Source organism: Polypterus senegalus, chromosome 8 (assembly GCF_016835505.1).
Source record: "Polypterus senegalus isolate Bchr_013 chromosome 8, ASM1683550v1, whole genome shotgun sequence".
In the NCBI taxonomy this organism is placed as follows: Eukaryota; Metazoa; Chordata; class Cladistia; order Polypteriformes; family Polypteridae; genus Polypterus; species Polypterus senegalus.
The window spans coordinates 107,327,483-107,353,829 of NC_053161.1; the positions used below are offsets into that span (position 1 = coordinate 107,327,483).

The 26,347-nt window shown below is 41.2% G+C and overlaps 1 protein-coding gene across 2 annotated transcripts in view; it reads left to right on the plus strand.

The window, feature by feature from the left end:
• The window catches only part of dnai7 (dynein axonemal intermediate chain 7), an 87,519-nt gene extending 61,172 nt beyond the window's left edge, over positions 1 to 26,347 (plus strand). For both annotated transcript variants that reach the window (XM_039761561.1, XM_039761562.1), the window contains exons 9-15: positions 2,167 to 2,284; positions 5,298 to 5,458; positions 7,612 to 7,795; positions 7,970 to 8,184; positions 9,424 to 9,588; positions 14,408 to 14,521; positions 26,008 to 26,347. In XM_039761561.1, coding sequence (XP_039617495.1) covers positions 2,167 to 2,284; positions 5,298 to 5,458; positions 7,612 to 7,795; positions 7,970 to 8,184; positions 9,424 to 9,588; positions 14,408 to 14,521; positions 26,008 to 26,283 — 1,233 coding nt within the window. In that variant the 3' untranslated portion in view covers positions 26,284 to 26,347. The remainder of the gene's footprint in view (positions 1 to 2,166; positions 2,285 to 5,297; positions 5,459 to 7,611; positions 7,796 to 7,969; positions 8,185 to 9,423; positions 9,589 to 14,407; positions 14,522 to 26,007) is intronic.

Here is a 26,347-nt window from a genome sequence, read left to right on the forward strand (position 1 = left end):
TTATTCCCAAGCATTTCTAAATAGCTTCTGAATTAAAAGGCACATGCAGATCATTCATATGTAATGCTTTAAGAGTTAGAGAATCCTATTCAATACAGAAGTTGTGAGGAGATGGAAGAAACCAATAAATTAATTTTAGAAGCTAATGCCTAAAATCTCTTAAAGTGAGGATTCACTTATGACTGAGGTCACTGCATTTGCCGTTAACTTTCATGCTGGTTTACAAAGTAGAAACTGATGTGGTTCACCCACGATATGGAAATGACTCAACAAACTTTGCTGCTCAGTTTAATTTTTAAAGTGGAGACCGTGTGCCTCAGTGAGGATGCCGAACACAGATTTTTTTTCCTAGTTATTTGGGGTTTGGTGAATCAGATATGCAAGTCTCTCTGAAAAAGCTTACCAGGTGCTAGAATATTCATACCTCTCGCTGTGTGCGGTTTGGTTCTTGTGTACAGAGGCTATAATCGTAAGGATTTTTCTTAAGGTGTTCATCATATACCAAACGTGTGTGTTAGTTGAGCTGATGACCCTAAATTGTCCCACAGAGAGCGCGAGTGTGGGCCCAGTAGAGGATCTGAGAATAGGGCTGCCAGCACAGACTCCAGATTCCCCTAAATTGTGTTACATGGATTTGAGAAGTCATGTTGATATGATAAGGCAATTACATTCCAGTCACTAATGAAACAATACTCTTTGTGAAAAATGTCTAAAACACAAATTAAATTTGGACTTGCCACTGGAACAACCAAAAAACACCTTTGTCCCCCAGTGTGAGGGGTCAAATTGGCATCAGTAATACACATAAAACAAGGAAACATTTTACACATAACTGAGGCTTATATTACAGTGTAAGTTAGCCTATAGGACTGGGGTCCCAACACCCTTTTAGTGCCTATAAACATACCATAACATGTATTCACATAAACTCTCTAAAATGAAAGTACAGTCTATCCATTTTCCAGTCAACTTAGTCAAATTTGAGGTCATGGGTAGCAGATGGTAATAATTCACCATTTGAAGACAGTCAGTCCAACTACAAATGAATTTGCGCCTGTTCATACTTCACCTTTGTGCATGCCTTACAGGAGTGTATCTACTCTGAAGATAAGAAACTGGCATTCTTAGAGGAAATCTTTTTCCATACTCAAGGCTCAAAGTACTGGCAACATTTCAATTAAGCTGTTCATGTCACAGTCACCCATATACAACTCAAGGAAATATAAAAATTCTTCAGAGAAGCGTTGAAGCGCCTGTTTTAAATAATGCCTCCTGGCAGTATTGTGCAAGATGTCAAATAATAAATCCCAGTTAATATCAGATTGCCCAGAGCTCTTACGGTACCTACAGTTATGCTTGCTCTGTCATTATAAGCCAGCAGCAGAACGCTATGACATAGCTGGATGTGCCTGCACTTGGTGACATGTTTGCTGAATAGTCACATATTCATATATGTTGAATCTTCTCAACATATCAGAACTTCCCATATTTGTGTAAAGTTTAAGTCAGCAAATACTTTGTTCTCAACACACCACCTATAGCAGTAGTTCACCATGCTTGCTAATGCATTATTGTACTTAAAGAGCGTGTTTCATGAAGTTCTATTACTACAATTCTCTGTTCTGAGTTATCATTGTCATTGCCAAAATGGGACATTGTAGAATTGGCTTGCACTTGATGACTGGCTATAATAAACTCTTATTAGTACTTCAAATACTGGGATTTCAATAAAAAAATAAAAAATAAGTAATTGTCAGATTAAATGGAGTCAATAGTTAATTCAGGTGAATTCTGATGCACTCTTCAGACAGTCTATTTGCAAATATTTTTTAAGATCTTTATGTGTTTAGCACTAGACTACTTATTTTAATGCCAAAAGGAAAAATGAGTCAAAAGCTGGGCAAGCTGTATTTTTACTGAGGAACCTGCTTGATTACCAGACCCATCAGTAACTGTCCACTGATGGAAACTAAAGGGCAAATCTTGACATAGTGGAGTGATTATATACCTCAGCAAATCCAGAAACACTAGAGGATACCCCCTTGAAAGTCTGAAGTGTATGAAATAAAAGAACATTAAGCAATAAAAAATGATAGTGAATAGAACTGGAACACCAAATATGAACTTTCTTCTAAGTCGCTCTTCTGTTTATGTACTTTTTAACAGAGCTCTATGAGCCTGGTGTCAAATAAGGATGAAACTAAGAGTCTGTCTGAAAGAAAAACTGAAGAAGAGGAACAGAAACCACCAGAAAGCATGGCAGACGAAACCATGGAATGTGTTAGTAAGTTATCCGTTATCTTTCTTATACAGTTCTTGACTCTTGTGCCACATTCTGTGTATAATTGGGAAGGTGGGTAAGTATTCCTCATCTGATAAATGTCTGTCTCCACCTTCTTGATTTCTAATCCTAGTCCATATTAGTAGAAATTTTTAAGGAGACAGAGTGAATTCAGGAGTAAATAATGAATGAATAATAAATAGAAGGTGTTTTGACCCTGGCGTGTGACTTGATTGCAGTACTAGACTATCCAATGTCCGTGGAAGGAGTGATGGTGGAGAAAAAGATGGTTGATTTTAATATATGTTGTGGAATTAGCCCAGCTGTAGGCAGATACAGGACACACAGAAATCCCAAAACGCACACATTTCTTTTCTACAGCACACACGCAGTGCCCAAATCACCAGTAATGCCCACAGTCCTTTCTTCCTTTTACTCTTATCTTTCTCTTCTCCTGCCATCTTTACTCCTTTCCTGCAAGCTCTGTCCTCTACCTCCCGACTTCAGCTCCTCAAATGGAGTGACGCGGCCCCTTTTATATTGTACCCAGATGTGCTCCTGGTGTTCGTTGATAAACTTCCTGCAGCACTTCCTGATGTGGTGGAAGTGCTGTGGTCTAAGGCTCCATAATCCTCAGTGCACCCCCTGGCGGAGGCCACGGATCCCCACAGGGTTGATCCTTCCAGCTCCGTGGCTTCCACACCATCCAGGATGGCTGCCCTCTTGCAACCTGTGAAAGGAATTGCCCCTCTCCCGGTCTTCTGTTTCTCCAGGCCTCCCAGTGGGGCAAGGTCCCCGGCCATTCCATCACAGTATCGTGTATTGTGAAATTTCACTGGTTTCACTCCGGGTGTGCCTGCTTCCTGTTCCAGCAGCACTTACTGGTGTAGCAGAAGTGCTGCAGTCCAGGGCTTAGCAAATGCCCAGGCACCCCCTGGTGGTGACCATTGGCTCCCACAGGGTTGAGCTTCCAAGCTCTGTTCCTTTGGCCCCAACACCCACCGGGGCAGCTGCCCTCTGCTCCTCTCCCGCCACAATGTCTAAATTTCCAGAGGTAGACAGTTTATGTAGCTTTCATTATTCAAACTTTTTAAAATGAATTAACAAGCAATTAAACAAATTTTAGCTTTTAAAAAAAGTGGAGTTTTATTTTAGGAGATTATCTGCTGATTAGTGGCTAGTTTCAGATTTCACAGCTGCTCGAGCATAATTTTTGTGCTTACTGTTTGTTTTTGTTACTGTTTTATTCTATTTTCTAAGACATGTGAGGAAAGCCCATATGTCTCCATCTATTCTTATCACTTTCTAAGGGTGCACAATGGAGTCCCTGCTCAATCGCCGTATAATATTCTGATGTAGTATCTGTTCATTTCAATCCCAGAGGGAAACACATAACTCCATTCTGTTCAGAACATGTAGTACAGACATTGAGTTAGAAAGGTAAGGAGTATTATTGTCTTTTTTTACATGCATTTTTATTACTCTTTAGTTTTATATTGTTTTTTGTTTCCATATACTGCTGCTGGATTATGTGAATTTCCCCTTGGGATTAATAAAGTATCTATCTATCTATCCATTAGTGAAGACCCCAGACATCCGGCACAATTACTTTTCTCCCCCTTCCACTATAGAATACCATTGGCGCTCACACCATGAGATTCAGGGACAGTTTTTATCCAAAGGTGTTTCCGTTATACAGTGTCTGATGTTACATCAAATTCCTGCTTTTGTATTTATTGTCCATGTTGTTTTTCTTGTTTGGCATTTGTTACTAATGTCACTAGTCTTTAGGAGATATCCAAGTAATCATTTCATTGTACTACATACACATGACAATACTTTTGTACTTAAACATATAGTGACGTTACCTTCAAGACAATTGTGCTTTTGCCAGTTGTGGGTTTGGGTGTGCTTGTGCTTAGCAGTGTGTCAGAGTCTGCATGCAGTTTGTGTGTGTGAGATGTTACATGCAGTTATTCTTTTAAAATGAGTTCAGAGGGTGTAGAAAATTATTTGGGATGTCTTGTCTTGGGCCCTTTGCAGTGAGCTCCATGCTTGTTAGTTTTTGCACATCTTTTTGAGCAGGTTTGTTCTTATTTTTGTGTTTTCCTTTGAGGCTAGTTTGTCTGCATCTTGGTATTTTATGCATTGTTTTGCTCAAAAGGCACAGACAGGTATGAGAAACAAGCACTTGAAAATTCTTTAATAAGGCCACCAAACCACCTTCTCTTTTCTGGCTAGTATCATGGTCTGATATATTTATACCGTCTGCTGACTTACTTTTAATTTTAAGTCTTCCTCTCATTAGTTTCTTTTATTTAAAACAGGGGTCCCCAACTCTGGTCCTGGAGGGCTGCAGTGGCTACAGGTTTTCATTCTAACCCTGTTTCTTACTTAGTGGCCTGTTTTTGCTGCTAATTAACTTCATTTGAGTTAATTTTATTTGACTTGCTCTTCAACACTCAGACCACTGATCACTGGAATTTCAGGCCCTGACTTAGTTGGTCTTCCGTTGGCTCCCTCACTTCACATTTCATTTCTGTTTGGGTTCCATTTAAAGAAAGAAATGAAGCAATTGAGAGAAACAATGAAGAATTTCAGGGGAACAAATCTTAAAAAACAAATCAATTAAAATTAATTCAAAAGAAATACACTAATTAAGAAAGGCTTAGAATGAAAACCTGCAGCCACTGGGACCCTCCAGGATCAGAGGTAGGGACCCCGATCTAGAACATCAAAACATTTATTTTTATGCCAGTCATGTTTTACCATTTTGGATTCTTACCTTTAGATTATTCATCCTCCGTAAATGTAATACAAAGTAATATACATAAATAAATGTTTAATGCTGTTCAAATCAGTTCAGAGCAGATAGTCTTGTATTTTCACTACATGGAAAAGAAAAGAAAATATGTATATATAAAACATGACCTACACTGTATTAAGGTAATGCAACTTTCTTCTTTACAGCCATAATTAGATTATTTCTAATGTGTAAACTGTTTCTCATCTCCAGCTGAGGAAGCACCAATACCTGCACCAACAGAGACGTCTTTTGTTCTCGATGAGAATGTTATCGACCTTCGTCAGTACAGATCACTTGGAGGAATCTACTATTTTGATGTGTTCAGACTCCCACCACAACCAACACTCCGAAATGGATGGACAATGGTGGAGGTAAACTCATTTATAATATAAGAACAATAAGAGCAACATGCATGTGGAAAAGGACTCTTTTAGAGTAAAAAAATGTTCCTCTATATACTAATTGATTAAAATGTATAATGTAATAAATAATAATCTACATTTTCTGCATTTCTAGTCATCAAGAAAACTCCAGCACTGCCACTTGATTCACTCAGACATGATTACCTAAGATGAAACCAGCATCAAATATTATTTATATTCTATTCTATTATAATAAAAAAAAATCCTGGGACGAGACGCAACTTTTTCAGAGAGACACTTTCACGTCCTGGGAGACAAGATTTTGTGCCAAGAGATTTAACCATGCCCAGGGCTGGAAATAAAAGACAAAGTGTAGATGACAAAGTAGAACATCGTAAAGAATTTAAAAACGTTGGCACGTGTGGGGTACAGCCCAGACACAGACAGGTAGACATGTTCTTTCTCCACACAGCAATTATGTACAAGTTGTAAGTGTATAACCCAGTGCCGCAGCACCAATCACCCCTTTCAGTCCTGCCCAACACAATGCCTTTTCCGTCTTCACTCCTCTCCTCCGAGCTCCGTCCACTTCCGCCCGACTCTCGCCATCGAATGGAGGGAGGCGGCCCCTTTTATGCACCCCCGGATGGACTCCAGGTGCTTCCTGAGGAGCCTCCGCCGACACCCCCCCCATGTGGCGGAAGCACCAGCTGTGTAGCCGGAAGTCCTTTGGGTGTCCCTGCTCCTCTTCTCCCCAACACTTCCTGGTGTGGCGTAAGTGCTGAGGTCCAGGGCTCCCAAGGCAGGGCCCCTACAGGGTTGGGCTTCCAAGCCCTCTACCCATGGCCCCCAATACAACCAGGGCAGTCACCCCCTCATGGTCTGGAGGAGGCGCAAGCCCTCCTCCGGTGGTCCTGGGTGTCCCGGCTGGGTACACACGATACACATGCAGAGCATGTTAGAGATAATGAAAGTACTAAAATTCGAAAGTCTCAAAAAAAATGATAGTAAAGATCGCATTAGCGCAAACAAACAGAAATTATTACTTGGTGAAATAATGGAACAGCGAAAAGAGATTGAATATACTGTTCGGATTTAAACTTTAAGTTGGAGACTTGAAGATCGTCTAATTTTGTTGCCATCAGGGAAAAATAGTGTTTCTTCACAATGAAGAGTTGTATCCGTTAGAATAAAAAGAATTGTGGTTTGGTGAAAGTGAAATCCACATACGCGAGCGGCATAGATGCAATGTGGCTGGTGCATAGCGCAGGCTGGGGGGTTGGCGAGCGAAGTGAGCAGGGGGAGAAGCTCCCAAGTTTATTATATTTTAGTTATTATTCTGTATTGCTTAATTGTGATTTATTATTTATTTCCATGATTTTGGGCTTAAGGGTCATATAGGCTTGCTTAAATCATTGTGTCTAATGTCCCCTGCAGCTCTGAATTTGATTAAGCAGTTTAAGGCAATAAAAAGATGGATGGATTGTCATAATTTTCAAAACTCTGTTAGCCCCAGATCACAGAATTCGAATCTGGCTCCGAGTTTGAACACCCCAGCTGTCCACTGTGTGACAGACTCTGTGGTGATACTCTCACATCGAAATTGATGCTTGCCGACTAGTCCAAAGTGCCAGAATCTGAATGGGTGGGGGTGTATTTGAGACTGTGCCCTCTATTAGAGTGGCCAGGGCACACTCTATGCTTAATGCTGCCTAGATAAACAACAGACCAGTATGGTCATATGATTGAATGAACAGAATTGATGCAGTGATGATGTGCTCCTTAAGCCACACTTACTCTTTTTGTCATTATGAAGAGGTTTTTGAAAATTTACAGGTGGTGCTAACTACTTTTAAATATAATAATAAAACTTGTGTTTTAAGTCAGGTTTTATTCTTAAGCATCTCTTTGTAATCTGATATAAACATTTGAGCTTATGAGTAAAAGGGGGACAGATTAGCTTAATGTAACACAATTATCTTCAGGCTGAATATATCGTTACAGTCTGCTCTTATTTGTAAAATGTGAATTAAGAAGCTGTGAGTTTTTGTCCGATTTTGAAATGTATTTGTGCACTATAATTTTGAGTTCAGGGGCATGAATGTCCCAAGTGGCCTTTTTATAATTACGTGGTAAAAATGTTTTTATTTCATTCATTTTAGCTTGTACAGTCTGGAATGCACAATTTTCCTTACCCATTTGAAACACAAAAGACAAATGAGTCTGAGAAAACTGATGAGAAAGAAATTGAGACTTTAAGCCTCCCGCCAGTGGGTGTTTCAGTTCGTCTTCCTGACAATGTCTTATTTTTGGAGCAGCCCAAGATTGGCAGATGGGATTTTACAAGTATGATATCAGTTTTTTTTTGTTTTTTTTTAAATATTCAGTCCAGTATATGCAAAACCAGTATATTCTCATTTGATGGGGTTATAATTCTAATTGAATTGTATGGGGTTTTATTTACACAGCAGTTGTGTTTAGGTTAAAGATATAATTAAGTTCACTCCATTTTAATGACAGGCAAAGAGTGGAAGATGGATCGAATTAATAATGTGAAATACGATCAGGAAAATAAAAGCATCACCTTCACGATGGATATGTTCTACACATTTGCCTTCATGCAGGACGGTTACATTAATATGCCTTTCCAGTCTTGGGAGCTTAGACCACTTGGAGTAAATAACGCTCTCCTGACCATTACCGCTGCTATAACAGAAGTTCAAATTGAGGTTAAGGCAAGTATTTCTGAAAATATACTGTAGTCAACATTTAGAATATATTTTCATTGTGAACTAAATGCTTTAACCTTCATTGACATTATCCTGCATTAGTAAACATCAAAGTTCATAATAATCCTACACAAATCCACCATACAGCCTTTTGCTGCGTCCTTTGTACCTGCTTCAAAGGGGTAAAAGTACAGAAATCTGTCTGTGTTTCTTGGCAAATAGCAAGACAAACAGGATCCCAATTCTCCATACTTGAATAGCTTACTGTAAGAACTTTAATCCTTGTGAATTCTTTTCCTATTAGTATAAGTTAAATATATCCATTGGCAGTTATTTTTTTTTTTACAGTCCATGTAAAATATATTGGTTCATCCTAATCTTATATTTCAGATGATGGATTGCTGAGCCTCTTACAGAGCTTATCCTTCCTGAACTCCAAAAATCCCCAGTGATATTTTGAGGTTTAGTACCCATCGTGTGATTAAATAAATTTGTCTTATACATTATAAATGCCTATACAGAACCCAGAGCCAAAGGGCAATTAGTAAGCAGAATATACCAAAAGAGATTGGAATTGAATGTGAACCAACTACTGACATTGCCCCAACTTACATTTAATGTATATGATTGACAAAACTATACTGGACAGCAAGGGACACTCATGAGAGATCAAAAAAAAATTAAAACGGGGCAACTCCAGAGAGAACAAAATGGCCGTAAAATGATCTTTAATTAGCAACGTAGTAAACACAAGGGAGAGAAGATTGCAGGGAAAAGTCAAAATAACAAACAGGAATTCTATAAACCCGCTGGCCCTCTAGTCCCTTACCGACAGGTTCACTACCCCTGCCAATGGCGCTTGAAGGGAATAAGAGCCTGACCCAACAGGAAGCAAAGTTAGACAAGATACCAGCCAATCGCAGGGCTCACCCGCTTGAAGAACCCACACCAAGCCAGTTTAGAATTGCCTGTTAAACCGACACGAACATCTTTGGGATTTGAAAGGAAATCTCAAGAAGACACCACAGACATCAGAATAACATTCGGAATTCACAGTGACTGGGTCTGGCATTAAATTTGAGTCCCAGGAGTTATAAAGCAGCAGTTCTAACCACTGTGCCATCAATAAGTTATATTTGTTTTTACTGAGTTTTAATGTTCAAATCTTTTTCTGCCTTTATTTTTATTTTATTTTTAAATGAGTTCTAGGTTTCCTTAATTGTAAATTTTGTATTTTATAAACAGGGTGACAAATGCAGGTTAAACTGTGCACCTGCAGAAAATGGTGTTCTTTCCCGTATTGGAGGACAGTGGATGAACCTTAAAGCCCTCATAAATGTCATGCGAAGTGTAGGGGTAAACATCTTTGTCGAGGAAGACTCCTATAAGTATGCAAGCATTAATGCAAAGGTAATATTTAATAAGAAATGTAATGAAATGTGTTTTTTAACTGTGGTTAGCTGATACAGCAATTGTGACTGTTATGCTGATTTTCCATTAGCACCAGGAACAAGTTTGAGGCCAACAGGCTACTGTAGTTCCAGATGTTTTCCATCAAAAGCTGGCACTGCATGTTCATACTGATATTTGCATAATTCTTATAAGTTGTGCTTCTGTCCACTACACCTCTTGTTCTACTTGACATTAAAAGCAAGCATATCAAGAAATAAAGAATAAAAAATCAAATAATAAAAGAGATTGTACTAGAATGATGTTCAGAGAAACAGTTCTGGGTTCATGTCCCAGCACCTCCATAAAGTCATAATATACAGTCAGTGACTGTGATATCACTGCATCCTCATCCCAGGCTGGCACAAGTTCTACATGCAGAAATTTTGCAGTTGGATCCAGGAATCTTTAGAAACAACACAGTGACACAAGCGGTATGGCTTGGCTGAAAGAGCAGCAAAGAATTCCTAGCTGCACTTAGACTTCTGGCTTAGATAGCAACAGTATATTGCATCACAGGAAATGGATGTACGATGAAGAGGTTTCATTTATGTTCTTGTGGTACTAAATCTAATATATCCTTTTGAGCTTAGCCTGGACAACTGCAAGCTGTGCTAAATAATAGTCATTTCATGCAAAGGAATAACAGAAAATGAAAGTGGTTTATTGCTTCATTGTCAGCTTGCAAAAAGAGATAATTTTATATGGGGAGAGAGATATATATATACTTCATTATCATTATTGCTGACATTAGCGGTGATGGACTGGCGCCCTGTCCGGTGTTTAGTCCTGTTCCTGCCTTGCATCTTTTGCTAGCTGGGAAAGGCTTCAGTGCCCGTGACCCTGTCTGGATTAATCGGGTTAAAAAATGACATGACAAATGTTTATATTAGGATTTGTTTTATGTGTTTACTTTATCATTTATAATGAATACATTTTGATTTTACTGTATAAGATGTGGGAGGCATGGTGGTGGAGTGGTAGCACTGCTGCCTCGCAGTAAGGAAACCAGGGTGTGTGTTCCAGATCCTCCCTGGGACGTGGTGTTTGCCTGTTCTCCTTGTGTTCTCTGAGCTTTCTGGTTCCCTCCCACTGTCCAGTGACATGCAGGTTTGGGGAAATGGCAACTCTAAACTGGCCCCGTTGTGTGTTTGGTGTGTGTGTGTGTGTATTCTTTTTTTGCGATTGATGCATATCAAGTTCTTACACATCAGATATGTGTGCTTGTGGACATGCATTCACTGTCACTATCTAGTGGCTTCTGTGATCAGGAGTCTGAGTGGTTGCAGGCCTGTGTGCGACCGGCCTCTTTATTACAGAAACATTTGTATATCTTATTCAACTTGCTGATTAAGAAGATTTCTTCTTTCTGATTGTGTTGAGTTTAGTTGAAGATGTTTGAATAAGCTCAGATCCTGGCGTTTATTTTATATGTCAATATACTACACTTTACATAGGTCTGTTCAATAAATATCAGACACCAGACCTTGTTTATGTGCTTGTTATGCCCAATGTTGATAGAGTTTTAAGAGAGTTCAGTTCTTCCAAACTGGTGGAGTAGCATGTAAGGAGTGCTGCAGAGGAGCACTATAACCATAGTCACTAGGCCCTTACTATAAATGCAAATGTGCCATTTGGCAAATGAATACCAACTTAATACTAAGAAAGGAGAAACCTAATGCTTGATAACTTCACCTGGAAGGCAGGGGTAACCATTTTTTTATTTAAAACTTGATTATATAAGTATCTGCCAAACAGATAAGTGAGTGGTCCACCTCTAAATTAATAAATGATGCAGATCACTTCTTTTCAACTACCTTTTTAAACTCCTTTTTTTAAACTGCCCCACGTCTGCATTGAACTGGCTTGTTTTTTTTCCAGATGTTTGCCTTTGTTCGAGTTTCTTCTCGCACTAAACTGAGTTGGCCTCCTCCTTTACCTCTGTATAGTCAATAAAACAATGCAGGAGCTCTTCTAAAAGATATACATGGTCTAAAAAATGGTGGAAGGCAGCAAATTTTAGTTATCCAAATGGCCATGAATTCGTCCTGAACATGTCACAATACCAATGAAGCCTCTTCAGACCTAAAGCACCAATGTGGGCAAACTTGTTGCAATATTAATACGCACCATTTATAAGTTACAAACCGTAGCTCTGATTAATGTTAATTTCACACATCAATTGCAGAGAACAAGAAGTAGTGGAGTCAATCACACAGAACAAATGGCCTCCAATTGAGAATAATTTGGACAAAACAAGTCATTCAGCCCAACACGTACGCTAATCCTATTCACTAAATTTGACCCAGATAATATCAAGTCAAAGTTTAAAGGCCTCCAGTGTACTTCTGTAATTCCTCAGTTAATGAATGAAGCTCCTTTATAATGAAGTCAGTGTATAATGTGCTGTGGCATATGTGCAAGTCCAAGTCTCTGTGCACTAGAGCACTACGGTAGTCATTGTACACTGAATGGTCGTTGTTTGTTGTTAATATCATACATACTGTAGAATGCAAAGTTAGTATACATGACTGCTTGGGTATTTCACGTGCACTGTACTTATTTTACGAGTGTTACAGCCTACCAAAAGGGCCTAGGGTTATATAAATAGGCCGCACACAAGTGAGAGAGAGGCCGACAAAACACAGAAAACCAGCTAAATAAAAACCGATTCCATGTATTGTCAAAAAAACCTCACAAAATATGGAGAAAGTTACACAAAACAGAAACAAGACAGGAGGACCACTAACTTAGCTGTCTAGCTCCACAAAGTTTATACAGCTAGATACATACTAACCACATTTATGACATAGATGGCTAGCTTACAACAATTACATTTTTCTCTATTATAAAAAAAATCTTGGAAGGGAGACTAGGGAGACGAGGCGTGATCTTCTTGGAAGACAATTTGACGTCCCACAACAGACACTTTAACGTCACGCAAGACAAGGCACTGAGACAATATTTAAAACAAGTTCACGGACATCTAACCAAACAGTTATTGGAATGCTTTTGGCAGACACGCTTCATGTGCTCCCAGCTCTTAAAACAATGACAAGCAACAAGCAGAACACGCAGCTCGCCAACAGCAGCAGCAAGCCGGCAGATGATCCGACTGCTTCTCCTTATCATGCGTTCAGCCAAACACTTTCACAACGTGAGTGGCCGAGATGCGAAGTGGCAAAAGGACAGCTGCTGTACAGGCTTTTAAATGATCATCACACAGAATACGCAGCTAACCAGCAGCAGCAACAATAGAAAGACAGCAGATGATCCAACCGCTTCCCCTTAGTGTGCGTTCAGCCGACCCCCTTCACAACGCGAGCAGTGTTATACGTCCTGCAAGAAAGAGATTTAACCACGCCTGGGGCTGGAAATAAAAGACAAGTACAGTATTGTTTTTACAAAAGTTTTAAAGTAAAAGTGAAAATAATGCATATGTAACAATTCCCATGAAAATAATCTCTTTAAATTGTATATCCGGTAAAAGAAACCTGGAGTTGGGCGAGCGAAGCGAGCAGGGGGTGGAGCCCCCTAGTCATTAATAAGAAACAAAAAACCAAAACCACACACACACACACACACACACACTCACTCTAACCTGAAAACCCGAACAAACTCCACCCACAACCCAGGTGATTTATTAACAATGACGGTAATTAGGGCAGCACTCAATTAAGTCATCAGCACCAAATTAGCGTAGAGTTTAACAAAACGATCTAGAGTAGCTCGTAACAAGGAACTTTAAAGAGTAATAAATATTATTTGCCTAGTATGACACGAAAACCATATTTTTAGAAACTAAAATTCAGATTTTAAAGGAGGATAGAAGCTGGAGAAAAGCACCCAGTGCAAAGTATGGACGCTCGGGCACAAATAGAAAGCACCTGCCTGCAAATGGGAGACATGTTTCCTGCACTAAAATCATTTGGCCACTGGCTCTTCCTGCCTTGGATAGCCTAATGGAGTTGGAGAAGGTTAGTGCAGATGGTGTCACTTCTGACCCCAAGTGCAATGTTAGATACAGCAGACAGCATGTATGTGGCAAGTGAGCGGTCGAGGAGGCAAGTCTAAAAAGCCATGCAAGATCAGGGATGCAGCAGTGGTGTCTGAGAAACAAGAGCGCAATAAACAATACTTCAGCTGAGGCCTCACTAGTGTGTTATAGCTTAAGCATTACCTCCCTTGACTTGTACTCAGCACCTCACACAATCCCATTGGCCTTCTTAATCTCTTCTGTACAATGTCTGGGTGTAGTGTGTGAGGAGTCTACAATGACTCCTTGGTCCTTCTCATAAGGTGTACTTCAAGTTTCAGACCTCTCATTGGGTATTTAAATTTTTTTTTCTACTTCCTATGTCTGTAGTACTAGGGTGATGTACCGTGTTAGCCATTATGAATGTAGTGAGAGGTCAAGTAAAATGACACCTTCTATTGGCTAACTAAAAAGATTACAATATGCAAGCTTTTGAGGCAACTCAGTCCCCTACTTCAGGCAAGATGTCAACTACTTCCTATGTGTAATACTTTACATTTCCTTACATTAAATATCATCTGCCACAAATCTGTTTAGAACTATCTGTAGTAATTTGGGTGATTCTGCCATGTAGTCTCTGTAGCCTTCTGCGAACTGAGCAGATTTTCATTGATAAACACTGAACCTAACTGAGATTATACATTTTAAATTCTAAATGTGGGGATTTACTGTAAAGCAAATTTTTACTGCAGAAAGAAAATATATTAATGACAATCATAACCAAACTCTGTTTTTCAATTCTAGAATTCTGTAGCAGAAAATGCAGCTTATGAACAGATGGCCTTGCTTTCTTCTGCCTATGCTTTTGCCTGGAGCAGGTGGAATGCAGAAAGTGGTACTGAACACATTGTTTTGAAGGTAAGTTAGGCAAGTAAAATAAAACTGGAGAATCTGCTTTGATCCACTTTTCCAAATTGAGAAGAAGATCAAAACAAAGCTTATATAATTCCTTTCATATTGAATGCTATTAAACCGCTTACTGACATTCCATCTGCATAGGTGTCTTCCAATAGCTCAGAAGGTTATTTGGCAACTCTTAAGTTTAGCTTGCTGTAGCAGCAGCTCCCTTAACCTGGAAAATGGTTGTCTGGATCAAAAAACTTTTTGTGGTTTCATGACGTACCCTGGCTTACACTGTGAATCAGCACTGTGGACTGTACCTGTAGCTGTGTACTTGAGCTTTCCGCAACTTAGTCACTTGGACACACTGCCTGTCACATGCCTTGACTAAACATCCAGACATCACAGGCCGTTCAGTCAAGGTCAAAGTTTAAAAATCATGAAGGAATTTGATCAGATTTAGCAAATAGCAACATCATTTTATCCATCTTTTTATTTTTTAAAGTGATTAAACCAACATCATTAAGTTTCAAGTTATGGAATACCATTTGTGCGAAAATGGAATGAAACAAAATGACACCATCTCAAGTGACTTGTTAAACATTTTCTGATTAACTGGTTAATAATCCGTTAACACTGCTCATCCTGACGATATCTATCTATCTCTACAGTATATACTGTACAGTATATATATCAACTCTAACTACAGGGTCACATCCACACACTAGGGCCAATTTAGGATCGCCAATCCACCTAACTTACATGTCTTTTATATATCAGGGCTGGGCAAGTTACCGTGTTATTATCACGTTAACGCATTTATTAATTAATGTCAACAGTTATTGCGTGTTAACGCAGTTTTTGTTATTATTATTTTGAAAGCCTCAGTCTCGCTAGCGATCGATAGAGTTTAGTGATCTTCTTGTTACAGCCCTTTTCGATATGCTTTTGCTAGAAAAAAAGTTAGCTTTGTTGATTTGACCTCTATTCCCTGTGCGTGCATGAGTAGCGAAAAGCAAACAGCTTCTAAAATGGTATGTGGAGAGATACCAAAGTGAAAGTTTAAAGCAAAATCCATGGATGACTTTTCTCATATCATCGCTGAATTAGACTCTTGATTTATTGGACTCCGATTTTGATTCAAGTGATCTGGGACCTTATGTATAAATGGTGCGTATGCACAGAAATGTTGCATAAGAACGTTTCCACGTTCAAATCACGATGTATAAAACCTACACTTGGCGTAAAGCCACGCACTTTTCCACGATACCTCACACCCTGTCGTACGCAAGTTCTCCGCTCGGTTTTGCAGACTGGTGGCACCCAGCGTCAAAGCAGTGCTACTGTTCCTGTGTGGTTACTCCTTATTTTCCTGACGCGGCTTTATAAATACACTGAAACTAACCACATATTGTTTATTAGTGTAATGCATCTGATTGTAATTAACTTGTAACAATATAATGGTCCAGGGAATAGCCATAGTATTCCAAATACCATAACTGCTTTAGCGTTGTTATTCTCACTGCACCTCCTTCTTCTTTTTCTTCTTTCAGCTGCTCCCTTTAAGGGTTGCCACAGTGGATCATCTTTTTCCATATTACTCTCACTGCACCACTCAGAGTATTTATATCACTGTATCCGAGTGGGGAATCACAGCAGCAGCTGTTCGGGAGGAGAATTCTCGGTATACAGCATCAAGCCCACGCTGCCTCAGCCACGGCAAAACATTTCAAAGCCTTTCCTGTTCGGACCTCGCAGTTCAGAAACAGTTTCATCCCAAGAACTATAAACGCACTCGATCAATTGCTCCTTGTAGAACTATCTGTACTTATAAGTACAATTACCCCACTGTAAACTTGCACTACAGTTATAATATTGCACAACCTGCACCACTTTATAAAGCGCATATTTACATATGATGACGATATCATTTTTAAGATGAAATGCAGCAAAATATGTTGATTATATTATACAGATAAAACTTTAACTTCATTTAAACAATCTGTATTGTTAATAATTAAACATGTGAGGACACGGTGCCGCAGTGCTAGCATGTTCGTGTATTGTCCCTGCCTTGTGCTGTATATTTACTGAAGCTGGCGCGACACTGGAAGGATAGACGGATAGAATAATTAAACACGTACTATGAAGATATTTCAATGTTCCTTAAAAGTTTTGAAGAATCTTCGTTCTAAGGTTACAGATGGCTTAATGTCTATTACAGAGCCGATTGTGTGGCGATTGGGTATTTGGATAAAGAAAAGTAAGGACAGGAATTGGAGGTTAGTACGTTTGAAAGAGACAGTACTGCTACAATAAATTATTTCATCAAAGGTCGCGCATGGCGCAGCAGCATCTTGTGTGAGACATGAACAATCACTGTGCCATCGTGTTCTCATGTTTAATAACATGCTTTCATTTCAATCATCATAAAAATATCACGTATACATCTCAGTATTTTAATTATTCAGAAAGCTGTAATATCACGAATGTAATGGATTCTGTGTCCTGTCGGAGAAAGAGAAAGAACGGAAGCACGTAGTGATTCACACACTGATTCACACACATAGAAGATCAAATACAAAACAAAGCATTTAACATGCTACTTTAGTTACGATGGCATTTGAGAAACTAGTAAATTAAATAATTTTAAGATGAAGTTTATGATTTTCTACTTTAATCCATACTAATAAAAGGCAAAGCCCTCACTCACTCACTCACTCACTCACTGGAACGTATTTTCGTCCATATACACTGTAATAGAATGCAGCTCGATAGCCGTGGGAGGCGGAGTTTCATATTAAAATATTTAACCAATCACATTTCAGCCATCATTTGCTGCCAGGCAGAGAGGCTTTCACAATGTGTTGTGGAGGCACTCTAACACAGAATAAATGTCGATTAACCTGTTGCTTCAACCAATCAGATTTTGAGTTGGTGTCAGTAGGGCCCTTTAGCAGGCGTACGGCAACGTCACCGTATTCAGACCCATTGATTGGATAGAAGCCGATATGAGGAACTCTACAACGCCATTGAACGCACCACAACCGCTCCGAGCGAAAGATCGTCACGTGCACTACGGCCAACTCCATGGCAGGATTCTGGACAATAGTATTTGCCTGACACAGACCAGATTTCAAGACTATGAAAACCTGATGTTTGTCACGCTCCTCGAGCCCCAAAAGTTTCGGGAATACAAGAAAAATTTCACGCATGCAGCCTCCTCCACTGTAACACAAGAGCCACGGAGCGTTTTTAATCTGTCTCGGCTAAAAACAGAACCGACTATAATGTATGTCATGGATGATTTTGCAGGAGAATCTCCTACTGATCTCCTTGACTTCCTTCATCAGAAACATCTGAATGGGAGCATGGGGCAGCTGTTCACATTAGTATATTTGGCGGTGAGCATTCCTGTGTACACTGCTTCTGTCGAGCGGACATTTTCAGCCCGAAAGCGAAATCATACTTATGCCAGGAATACCATAGGGCGGGTTCGCGTTTCAGCATTAGCTTTGATGGCAATAGAAAGTGACGTTTTGATGGAACTGAAGCGCTCGGATAATCCGTACGACAGAGTAATTGAACTGTTTTTGAGGAAACAGAGGACGATGGATTTTCTTTACAAATGATCAGAAATTTTTGGTGAGTAAAATGTTGCGATTTTCCTAAATAATATTGCAAGTTTATGCGTTATTATTGATGTTTTTTATGTGTGTCGCGGCTGTGCCTGCAGTAGAAAGGAACTTGTTCATCCCTGGTTTATCTATAAAATAAAGGCATTTATTGTGGCTACAGGAGTATATATATATATATATATAAATAAATATATACATACAGTGGAACCTCGGTTCACGACCATAATTCGTTCCAGAACTTTGGTCGTAAACCGAGTTGTTCGTGAACCGAAGCAGTTTCCCCCATAGGATTGTATGTAAATGCAATTAATCCGTTCCAGACCGTACAAACTGTGAAAAATACAAATATGTAAAAATATGTAAAGATTAGGCACAAATATAGTTAATTACACAATAGAATGCACAGTGTAATAGTAAACTAATGTAAAAACATTGAATAACACTGACACAAAACACCCAGGCTCCCTGCTCAGCTACTTGAGCTGGCTCGCTCACACTCTCTCTCTGTAGCACACACACCACCAAAGCCCCTCCCTCCCTCCCTCAGCTACAGGAGCAGCCTGGCTCACGCGCACTCTCTCTCTGTAGCACGAGCGCGCTCGAGCACACACACACACACACCCCTTTCTCTCTTGTGATTTCTTGGGTTTCTGGTGCTTTTAGCTGTTTAGCTGGTGGGAGTGAAAGCCTCATGCAGCCACTCCAAAAACAAACTCCTTGTGACCCAATCCTTCATGTTTGCCCTCCACATTACTGGCAGTCTGGCTTTGTTTGTGCTGCTTGAAAGCACGAGGGTTCTCAGATTGGTAAATGAGTAAACTGGTAAACAGTTTTTCCACCTCTTGTAATTTCTTTCTTTACTTCGATTTCAATTTTCTTCAAAACTTTCTTCTCACCACTCTTCCCTTGCTTAGAAGCCAATGGAAGGAGAACAATGAACAGAGCTCTTGCAGCCACGTGGCTCGCTCGCTTTCCCTCTCTCTCTTTCTTTCTCAGGCTGCCTGTGGTGGGGGGATGGTGCGCTAGCACGTACAGCCTGCAGATAGGCAGGCAAACACGTGCAGCAATATCCTCCTCCCCCTCCCCAGCAGGCAAGAGAAACTGGCTTGTTCGTATACCGAGTGTGTGGTTGTGAACGGAGGCAAAAGTTTGGCGAGCTTTTTGGTCGTGAACCGGGACGTTCGTGAACCGAGGTTCCACTGTATATATATATATATATATACACCCGATCTACATACTGTCAAATAAATGAACCACATGCCGTGACGCTACACGAGAGGCTTCGGCTCTAGCGGACATTCGAGGTTTGATTCCCGAGAGGGGGTGCAGTGAGTGTGTATGCCTCATGAGCCCAGAATTGGGGCGAAACACGTGCCGCGTACTGTTTGCATTATTTGACAGTAAAACTATTTCAATATATTCAATATATATATATTAGCATTTCCCGATTCATTATACCCTCGCACCCCCTTGGTCTGAGAACAACTATGAAAAAATATGAGGTTAACGCAGAAAAACAGATCACTAATTGAAGCTTTATGAATAATTGATACTTTATTCGCCATCAATAATTGTTTTGGTAAAGCCATACTCAGTGTAATCCTCCTTCCATGTTCTAATTTTTTCGCGACTAGCCATGATTAAATGAACGGTAAAAAAGTAAGAGCAAAGCGAGGGTGACTTATCCAGGCAGGCGGGCGACAGCTCAATAGTTGGAATTTGGATATAAGTAGGTTCTATTTAGTCGACAGAAATATCTTTGGTAGGAATGTAAGTTGAATTTAGCCTTTAAATTTCTATGGTGAAGAAAAATGTATGCAATGCTGACTAAATTTAACTTACATTCCTACCAAACATATTTCTGTCGACTAAATAAAAATTACTTATATTTAAAATTTAAATAGAACTTGAACAGATATGATAGTTCATAATATCCACGCAGCACTAAGTGCACGTAAGAGCAGGAGTCATCCGTTTTAACAAGCAGCGTATTGCACTGATACGAAATGGCCTGCCCATGTAATTATTTAGGAATGGATAAATAAATTAAGATATTGTACAAATAATGTTTTTCATTTTTCTTCCTCGATGGATTCTGGCACCCCCAGGAACAGCTGCTCGCACCTATCTATATATAGATATATATATATATATATATATATATATACAGTATATATATATATATATATATATATATATATATAAACAAACAAACAGTGACAACACAATTACATTGACAATCATGTTACGTTATTTTCAAAATATTTCCTTTTCTTTTTCATTACTTCTTTAACACACTACTTCTCCGCTGCAAAGAGCGGGTATTTTGAGATATATATATATGTGTGTGTGTGTTTGTATGTATATATGTATATTTATCTGTATGTATGTATATATGTATTTGTGTATGTATGTATGTATGTGTATATATATGTTGATATGTGTGTGTATATATATATATATATAGATATGTGTATGTGTATATGTAGATATAAACATATACATATACATATAAACATATGTATATATGTATATGTATATATGTTTATATGTGTGTGTATGTGTGTGTATATATATGACAGCAACACTCATAACAGTGACAAAACAATTACATTGACAATCATGTTACGTTATTTTTAAAATGTTTTCTTTTTCATAACTTCTTTAACACACTACTTCTCCGCTGCGAAGCGCGGGTATTTTGCTAGTGATAAAATAAACTATGTGATTAAAGTGGAAATTTTGAGATTAAAGTTGACATTTCGTGCTTTTTTTCCCCACTGTGTGCCTATTTTTTTTTTGTCTGTACCCTAATAAGCTCAGACGGTGGGCTACGACTCCCTTTTCACGGTGACTTTGATATGTGACAACTTCTTTTTTATTTCTGGCACTGTGCGACTTTGTGAACTTCAGCTTTCGAGTTTGTCTGACACGCTGTGTCACTTGATCAATTTCATTTTGTTGATTATGCCACTGTTTAAACCAACAAATAGTAAGTTTTTCCTTTGCCTCCACTTGGTATTCACTGAAATTCTTATATTTTCGCCCGTGCTTTTCCCATTGTCTTTTCACAGAACACTGAGCTTAAGGCCTATTTATATTGATTTGCATATTCAAAGAGGCGTAATTCTGGGAGAAGTTGAGGTGGGACAGCACATGCGTTACTTTTCACGCCGACCGGGATTTATGTAGCGGAAGTTGGCGAAGGCACAGATTCCTGCATCTGGATTTTTCAGTGCATAAACACATTTCGCCTTTTGTGCTTACGTCATGTTATAGTGCAAATTCTAAGCAGGGCGTTATGCATGAGGTACCGGCATCAGTTGATCAGTTTGTGTAGCTGATGCACCTATGGTAACGTTCACCTGGGAGGACAGACATGTTGACAGGAAGTACAAGCCATATTGCATCTCACAAAGACAGCCAGCCCACTGTGCATTCCTGCTGGCCTTTGAGCCGCCCCCCACACAGCCTCTTCCTTCGCTATCCTCTCTCCCTACACCGCACTGCTACTCCTCCAGTTGAGCGTTTCCCATCTCCACCTCACCTGGACAAGGCCGTGTGGTCCATTTTGTTGAGCATCTGGGAGTATCTCCAGTGACGTGCCCTAGCCACTTGAAAGCACATCCGGATAATGAGAAAGCCAGGGATAGTCTCCCCCTGGCAGTATTCTCTATCACCCACCAGGGATTGATACAGGGTTGCTCCTCCAGACTCCCAAGTCCCATGCAGCCCTGCGGGTGTCCAAACGGGGACTTTATACAAGGGATACTGCCACGTATTAATGTGCGGGATGAACTGCTACCAGCTGTACTGTAACAATCACCCTATAAGGGGTGCGATCGCTACACTTGTTTGAAAGATATATTAGCATTAAAAAAAATACTCTGTCTTCTGCCCCTCTTCCCCATCTCCACGCCCGCCAATACTTGAACAGATTGATTAAATAAGCAAGTGTTTTGTAATCCTTCCCATGGGCTCACCACCTATAGGAGGGGCTCTCTACCATTCTGGTGTTGCCCCTGGTGAGAGGCGCCGAGCAGGTGTGGGCATACTTATTGCCCCCCGACTTGGAGCCTGTTCATTGGGGTTTACCCCTGTGGACAAGAGGGTAGCCTCCTTCCGCCTTCGGGTGGGGGGGACGGGTCCTAACTGTTGTTTGTGCGTATGCGCCGAACAGCATTCTGGAGTACGCACCCTTTTTGGAGTCCCTGGAGGGGGTGCTAGAGGGCATACCTTCTGGGGACTCCCTCATTCTGCTGGGAGACTTCAATGCTTACGTGGGCAATGACAGTGAGACCTGGAAGGGCGTGATTGGGAGGAATGCCCCACCCCAATCTGAACCCGAGTGGTGTTTTGTTATTGGACTTCTGTCCTCATCACGGATTGTCCATAACGAACACCATGTTCAAGCATAGGGGTGTTCATATGTGCACTTAGCACCAGGACACCCTAGGCCTCAGTTCGATGATCGACTTTGTTATGTTGTCGGACTTACAGCCACACATCTTGGACACTTGGGTGTAGAGAGGGGCGGAGCTGTCAACTGATCACCACCTGGTGGTGAGTTGGCTTCGATGGTGGGGTAGGATGCTGGGCAGGCCTGGTAGGCCCAAACATATTGTGAGGGTCTGCTGGGAATGTCTGGCAGAGTCCCCTGTCAGAAGTAGCTTCAACTCCCACCTCTGGCAGAACTTCGACCATGTCCTGAGGGAGGTGGGGGACATTGAGTCAAAGCACTTAGTTCTGTACCTCTATTGTTGATTTGGCTGACCGGAGCTGTGGCCGTAAGGTGGTCGGTGCCTGTCGTAGCGGCAATCCCCAAACCCGTTGGTGGACACCGGCAGTGAGGAATGCCGTCAAGCTGAAGAAGTAGTCCTATAGGACCCTTTTGTCCTGTAGGACTCTGGAGGCAGTTGATAGGTACCGGCAGGCCAGGCGGTATGCCGCTTCAGTGGTTGCGGAGGCAAAATCTCGGACATGGAAGGAGTTTGGGGAGACCATGGAGAACAACTTTCGGAAAGCTTCAAGGAGATTCTGGTCCACCATCTGGCGTCTCAGGAGGGGGAAGCAGTGCAGTGTTAATACTGTATATGGTGGGGATGGTGCACTGTTGACTTCGACTCGGGACGTTGTGGGTCGGTGGGGGGAATACTTTGAAGACCTCCTCAATCCCACTAACATGCCTTCCAATGATTAAGCAGAGCCTGGGGACTTGGAGGTGGGCTCCCCCATCTCTGGGACTGAGGTCACCGAGAGGGTCAAAAAAATTCCTTGGTGGCAGGGCCCCGGGGGTGGATGAGATATACCCGGAGTTCCTCAAGGCTCTGGATGTTGTAGGACTGTCTTGGTTGACACGCCTCTGCAATATCGCATGGACATCGGGGACAGTGCCTCTGGATTGGCAGACCAGGGTGGTTGTCCCCCTCTTTAAGAAGGGGTACCGGAGGGTGTGTTCCAACTACAGAGGGATCACATTCCTCAGCCTCCCTGGAATAGTCTATTCGGGGGTCCTGGAGAGAAGAGTCCGTCGGATAATCGAATCTCAGATTCAGGAGGAACAGTGTGGTTTTCATCCTGGTCATGGAATAGTGGACCAGCTCTACATCCTTAACAGGGTCCTGGAGGGTGCATGGGAGTTTGCCCAACCAGTCTACATGTGTTTTGTTGACTTGGAAAAGGTGTTTGACCGTGTCCCTCGGAGAATCCTGTGGGGGCTGCTCTGGGAGTATAGGGTACCGGACCCCCTGATAAGGGCTGTTCGGTCCCTGTACAACCGGTGTCAGAGCTTGGTCCGCATTGCCAGCAGTAAGTCAAACCCGTTTCCAGTGAGAGTTGGACTCCGCCAGGGCTGCCCTTTGTCATCGATTCTGTTTATGGAAAGAATTTCTAGGCGCAGCCAGGGCTTTGAGTGGGTCCGGTTTGGTGGACTCAGGATTGGGTCACTGCTTTTTGCAGATGATGTTGTCCGGTTTGCTTCATCAGGCTGTGATCTTCAGCTCTCTCTGGATCGGTTCACAGCCGAGTGCGAAGCGGCTGGGTTGGGAATCAGCACCTCCAAATCTGAGACCATGTTCTTCAGCCGAAAAAGGGTGGAGTGCCCTCTCAGGGTTGGTGGCGAGATCCTGCCCCAAGTGAAGGAGTTCAAGTATTTTGGGGTCTTGTTCCTGAGTGAGGGAACAATGAAGCGTGAGATCGACAGGTGGATCGATGCAGCATCCGCAGTGATGCGGGCTCTGCATCAGTCTGTCGTGGTGAAAAAAGAGTTGAGCCGCAAGACAAAGCTCTCAATTTACCGGTTGATCTACGTTCCTACCCTCACTTATGGTCATGAGCTGAGGGTAGTGACCGAAAGAATGATATCACCTGTACAAGTGGCTAAAATGAGTTCCCTCCACAGGGTGTCTGGGCTTTTCCTTAAAGATAGGCTGAGAAGCTCAGTCATCCGGAAGGGGCTCAGAGTAGAGCCGCTGCTCCTCAGCATCGAGAGGAGTCAGATGAGTTGGCTCGGGCATCTGATCAGGATGCCTCCTGGACGCCTCCCTGGTGAGGTGTTCCGGGCATGTCCAACCAGGAGACCCCGGGGAAGACCCAGGACACGCTGGAGGGACTATGTCTTCCGGCTGTCCTGGGAACATCTCGGGATTCCCCCGGAAGAGCTAGAAGAAGTGGCTGGGGAGAGGGAAGTCTGGGCATCCCTGTTCAAACTGCTGCCCCCGCGACCCGATCTCGGATAAGCGGAAGAGGATGGATGGATGGTGTATTGTACTCCAGTATCCAGTGTTTATGCATTTACATGAAAGGTGACTGGTGCTCGTTAGCGATCCCTTTTCCCCCCCGGACACCCTTCACAGCCTCTCTATTTTCCAGCAGTCAAATCTTAATCCCTGGTACGAAACAAATACAAAAGAAAAGGAAATGAAAAAGAGAAGGGTTAAACATAGTCTGTGTGAAACAGCGATAAATCCAGTTGTATAGTTCTCATTGCAGGATGTAGGAAGAAAAAATAAATAAACGGACCTCAGGTCCATATACCAAAACACTTGCCTCGCTGTTTCTCATCTTCTGAGTGGCCACCCATAAATAGCAGATGCCCCTGGGTGAAGTCTCCTTGCCTTCTGCTTCTCTCCCTTTTTCTTTTTTCTCAGTTAGCTGTTCCCTTTAAAAAGAAAAAAAGTTTCCCGTGGAAACGTCTATTTCCTGCTTAAAGGTCGTCATAGCAACATAATGCCTGCTGTAGGCAGCTAGAATCCTTACCGGGCGAGATCCTCCCAGACTTAGTTGTCAACAATAACACCTGAAGGGATATTTCTTTATCATGATCCAGACCCTATAAATAGAGTGACGGCAGTCCAGAAAGCAAAGCCGTTGTGTAGCTACATAGGCTTGCTACAGTACTCTCCGGGAATCCCACCCAGGACGGGAATCATATGGTGTCCTGACCAGGTATTGCCCCTATTTCGTCCATCCATCCATTATGGCATCTTGGCCGGGTAAGGACTCCACTTCTGCCCTGGGCGTGATGCCCACCCATCCTCTGGGTATGTACAGTATATTGTACTTTTAATTGAATTTACTTTTGTTATGTATTCCTAGCAATTGATTTGCTGCACAATAAAGTTCAGTTCTAATACTACAATTGTAATTAGGCAGCCAGTATCCTCCATTATTAGCCCGAGTTTCAGTGCAGCTTGTGCTATGTATGCCTTTCTTGTAGGCACAGTTAGTAGAATCTCATCAGTCTGTTGATATCAACACAGTTGAATTCTTTGCAATAATTAATATTGTTCTTCTAAATATTGGTACTTGCAATTACCATTTGTGTCTTTGTGTTTATTTTATTGTATTTTTAATCTTTCTTTCCAGGTAAGCGAGCATTTAAAAACACAGCCAGTGGACGATGAAGACTGGAAAATCTATATGGTGAGCTCTCGAAGGGCAATGCGCTTGAAAATCACCGAATACAGTGATGCTTTCTCCGACGACCTGGCCGAGAACAGTGAATTTCACTCCACCTTCCTCCACATGATAAAGGACGGGATTAGTGAGGAAGCTTTGGAACAAATGAACCAATCCCATTTTCTTTTTATTGACTGTATGCAAAAGCTGTTGAATGCTACTAAAGTGTTGACTTTCTCATGATGTAAAGTTTACCTTTTATACAATTATCATGTAATAATAAAAATTAATATAATTTAATATTAAA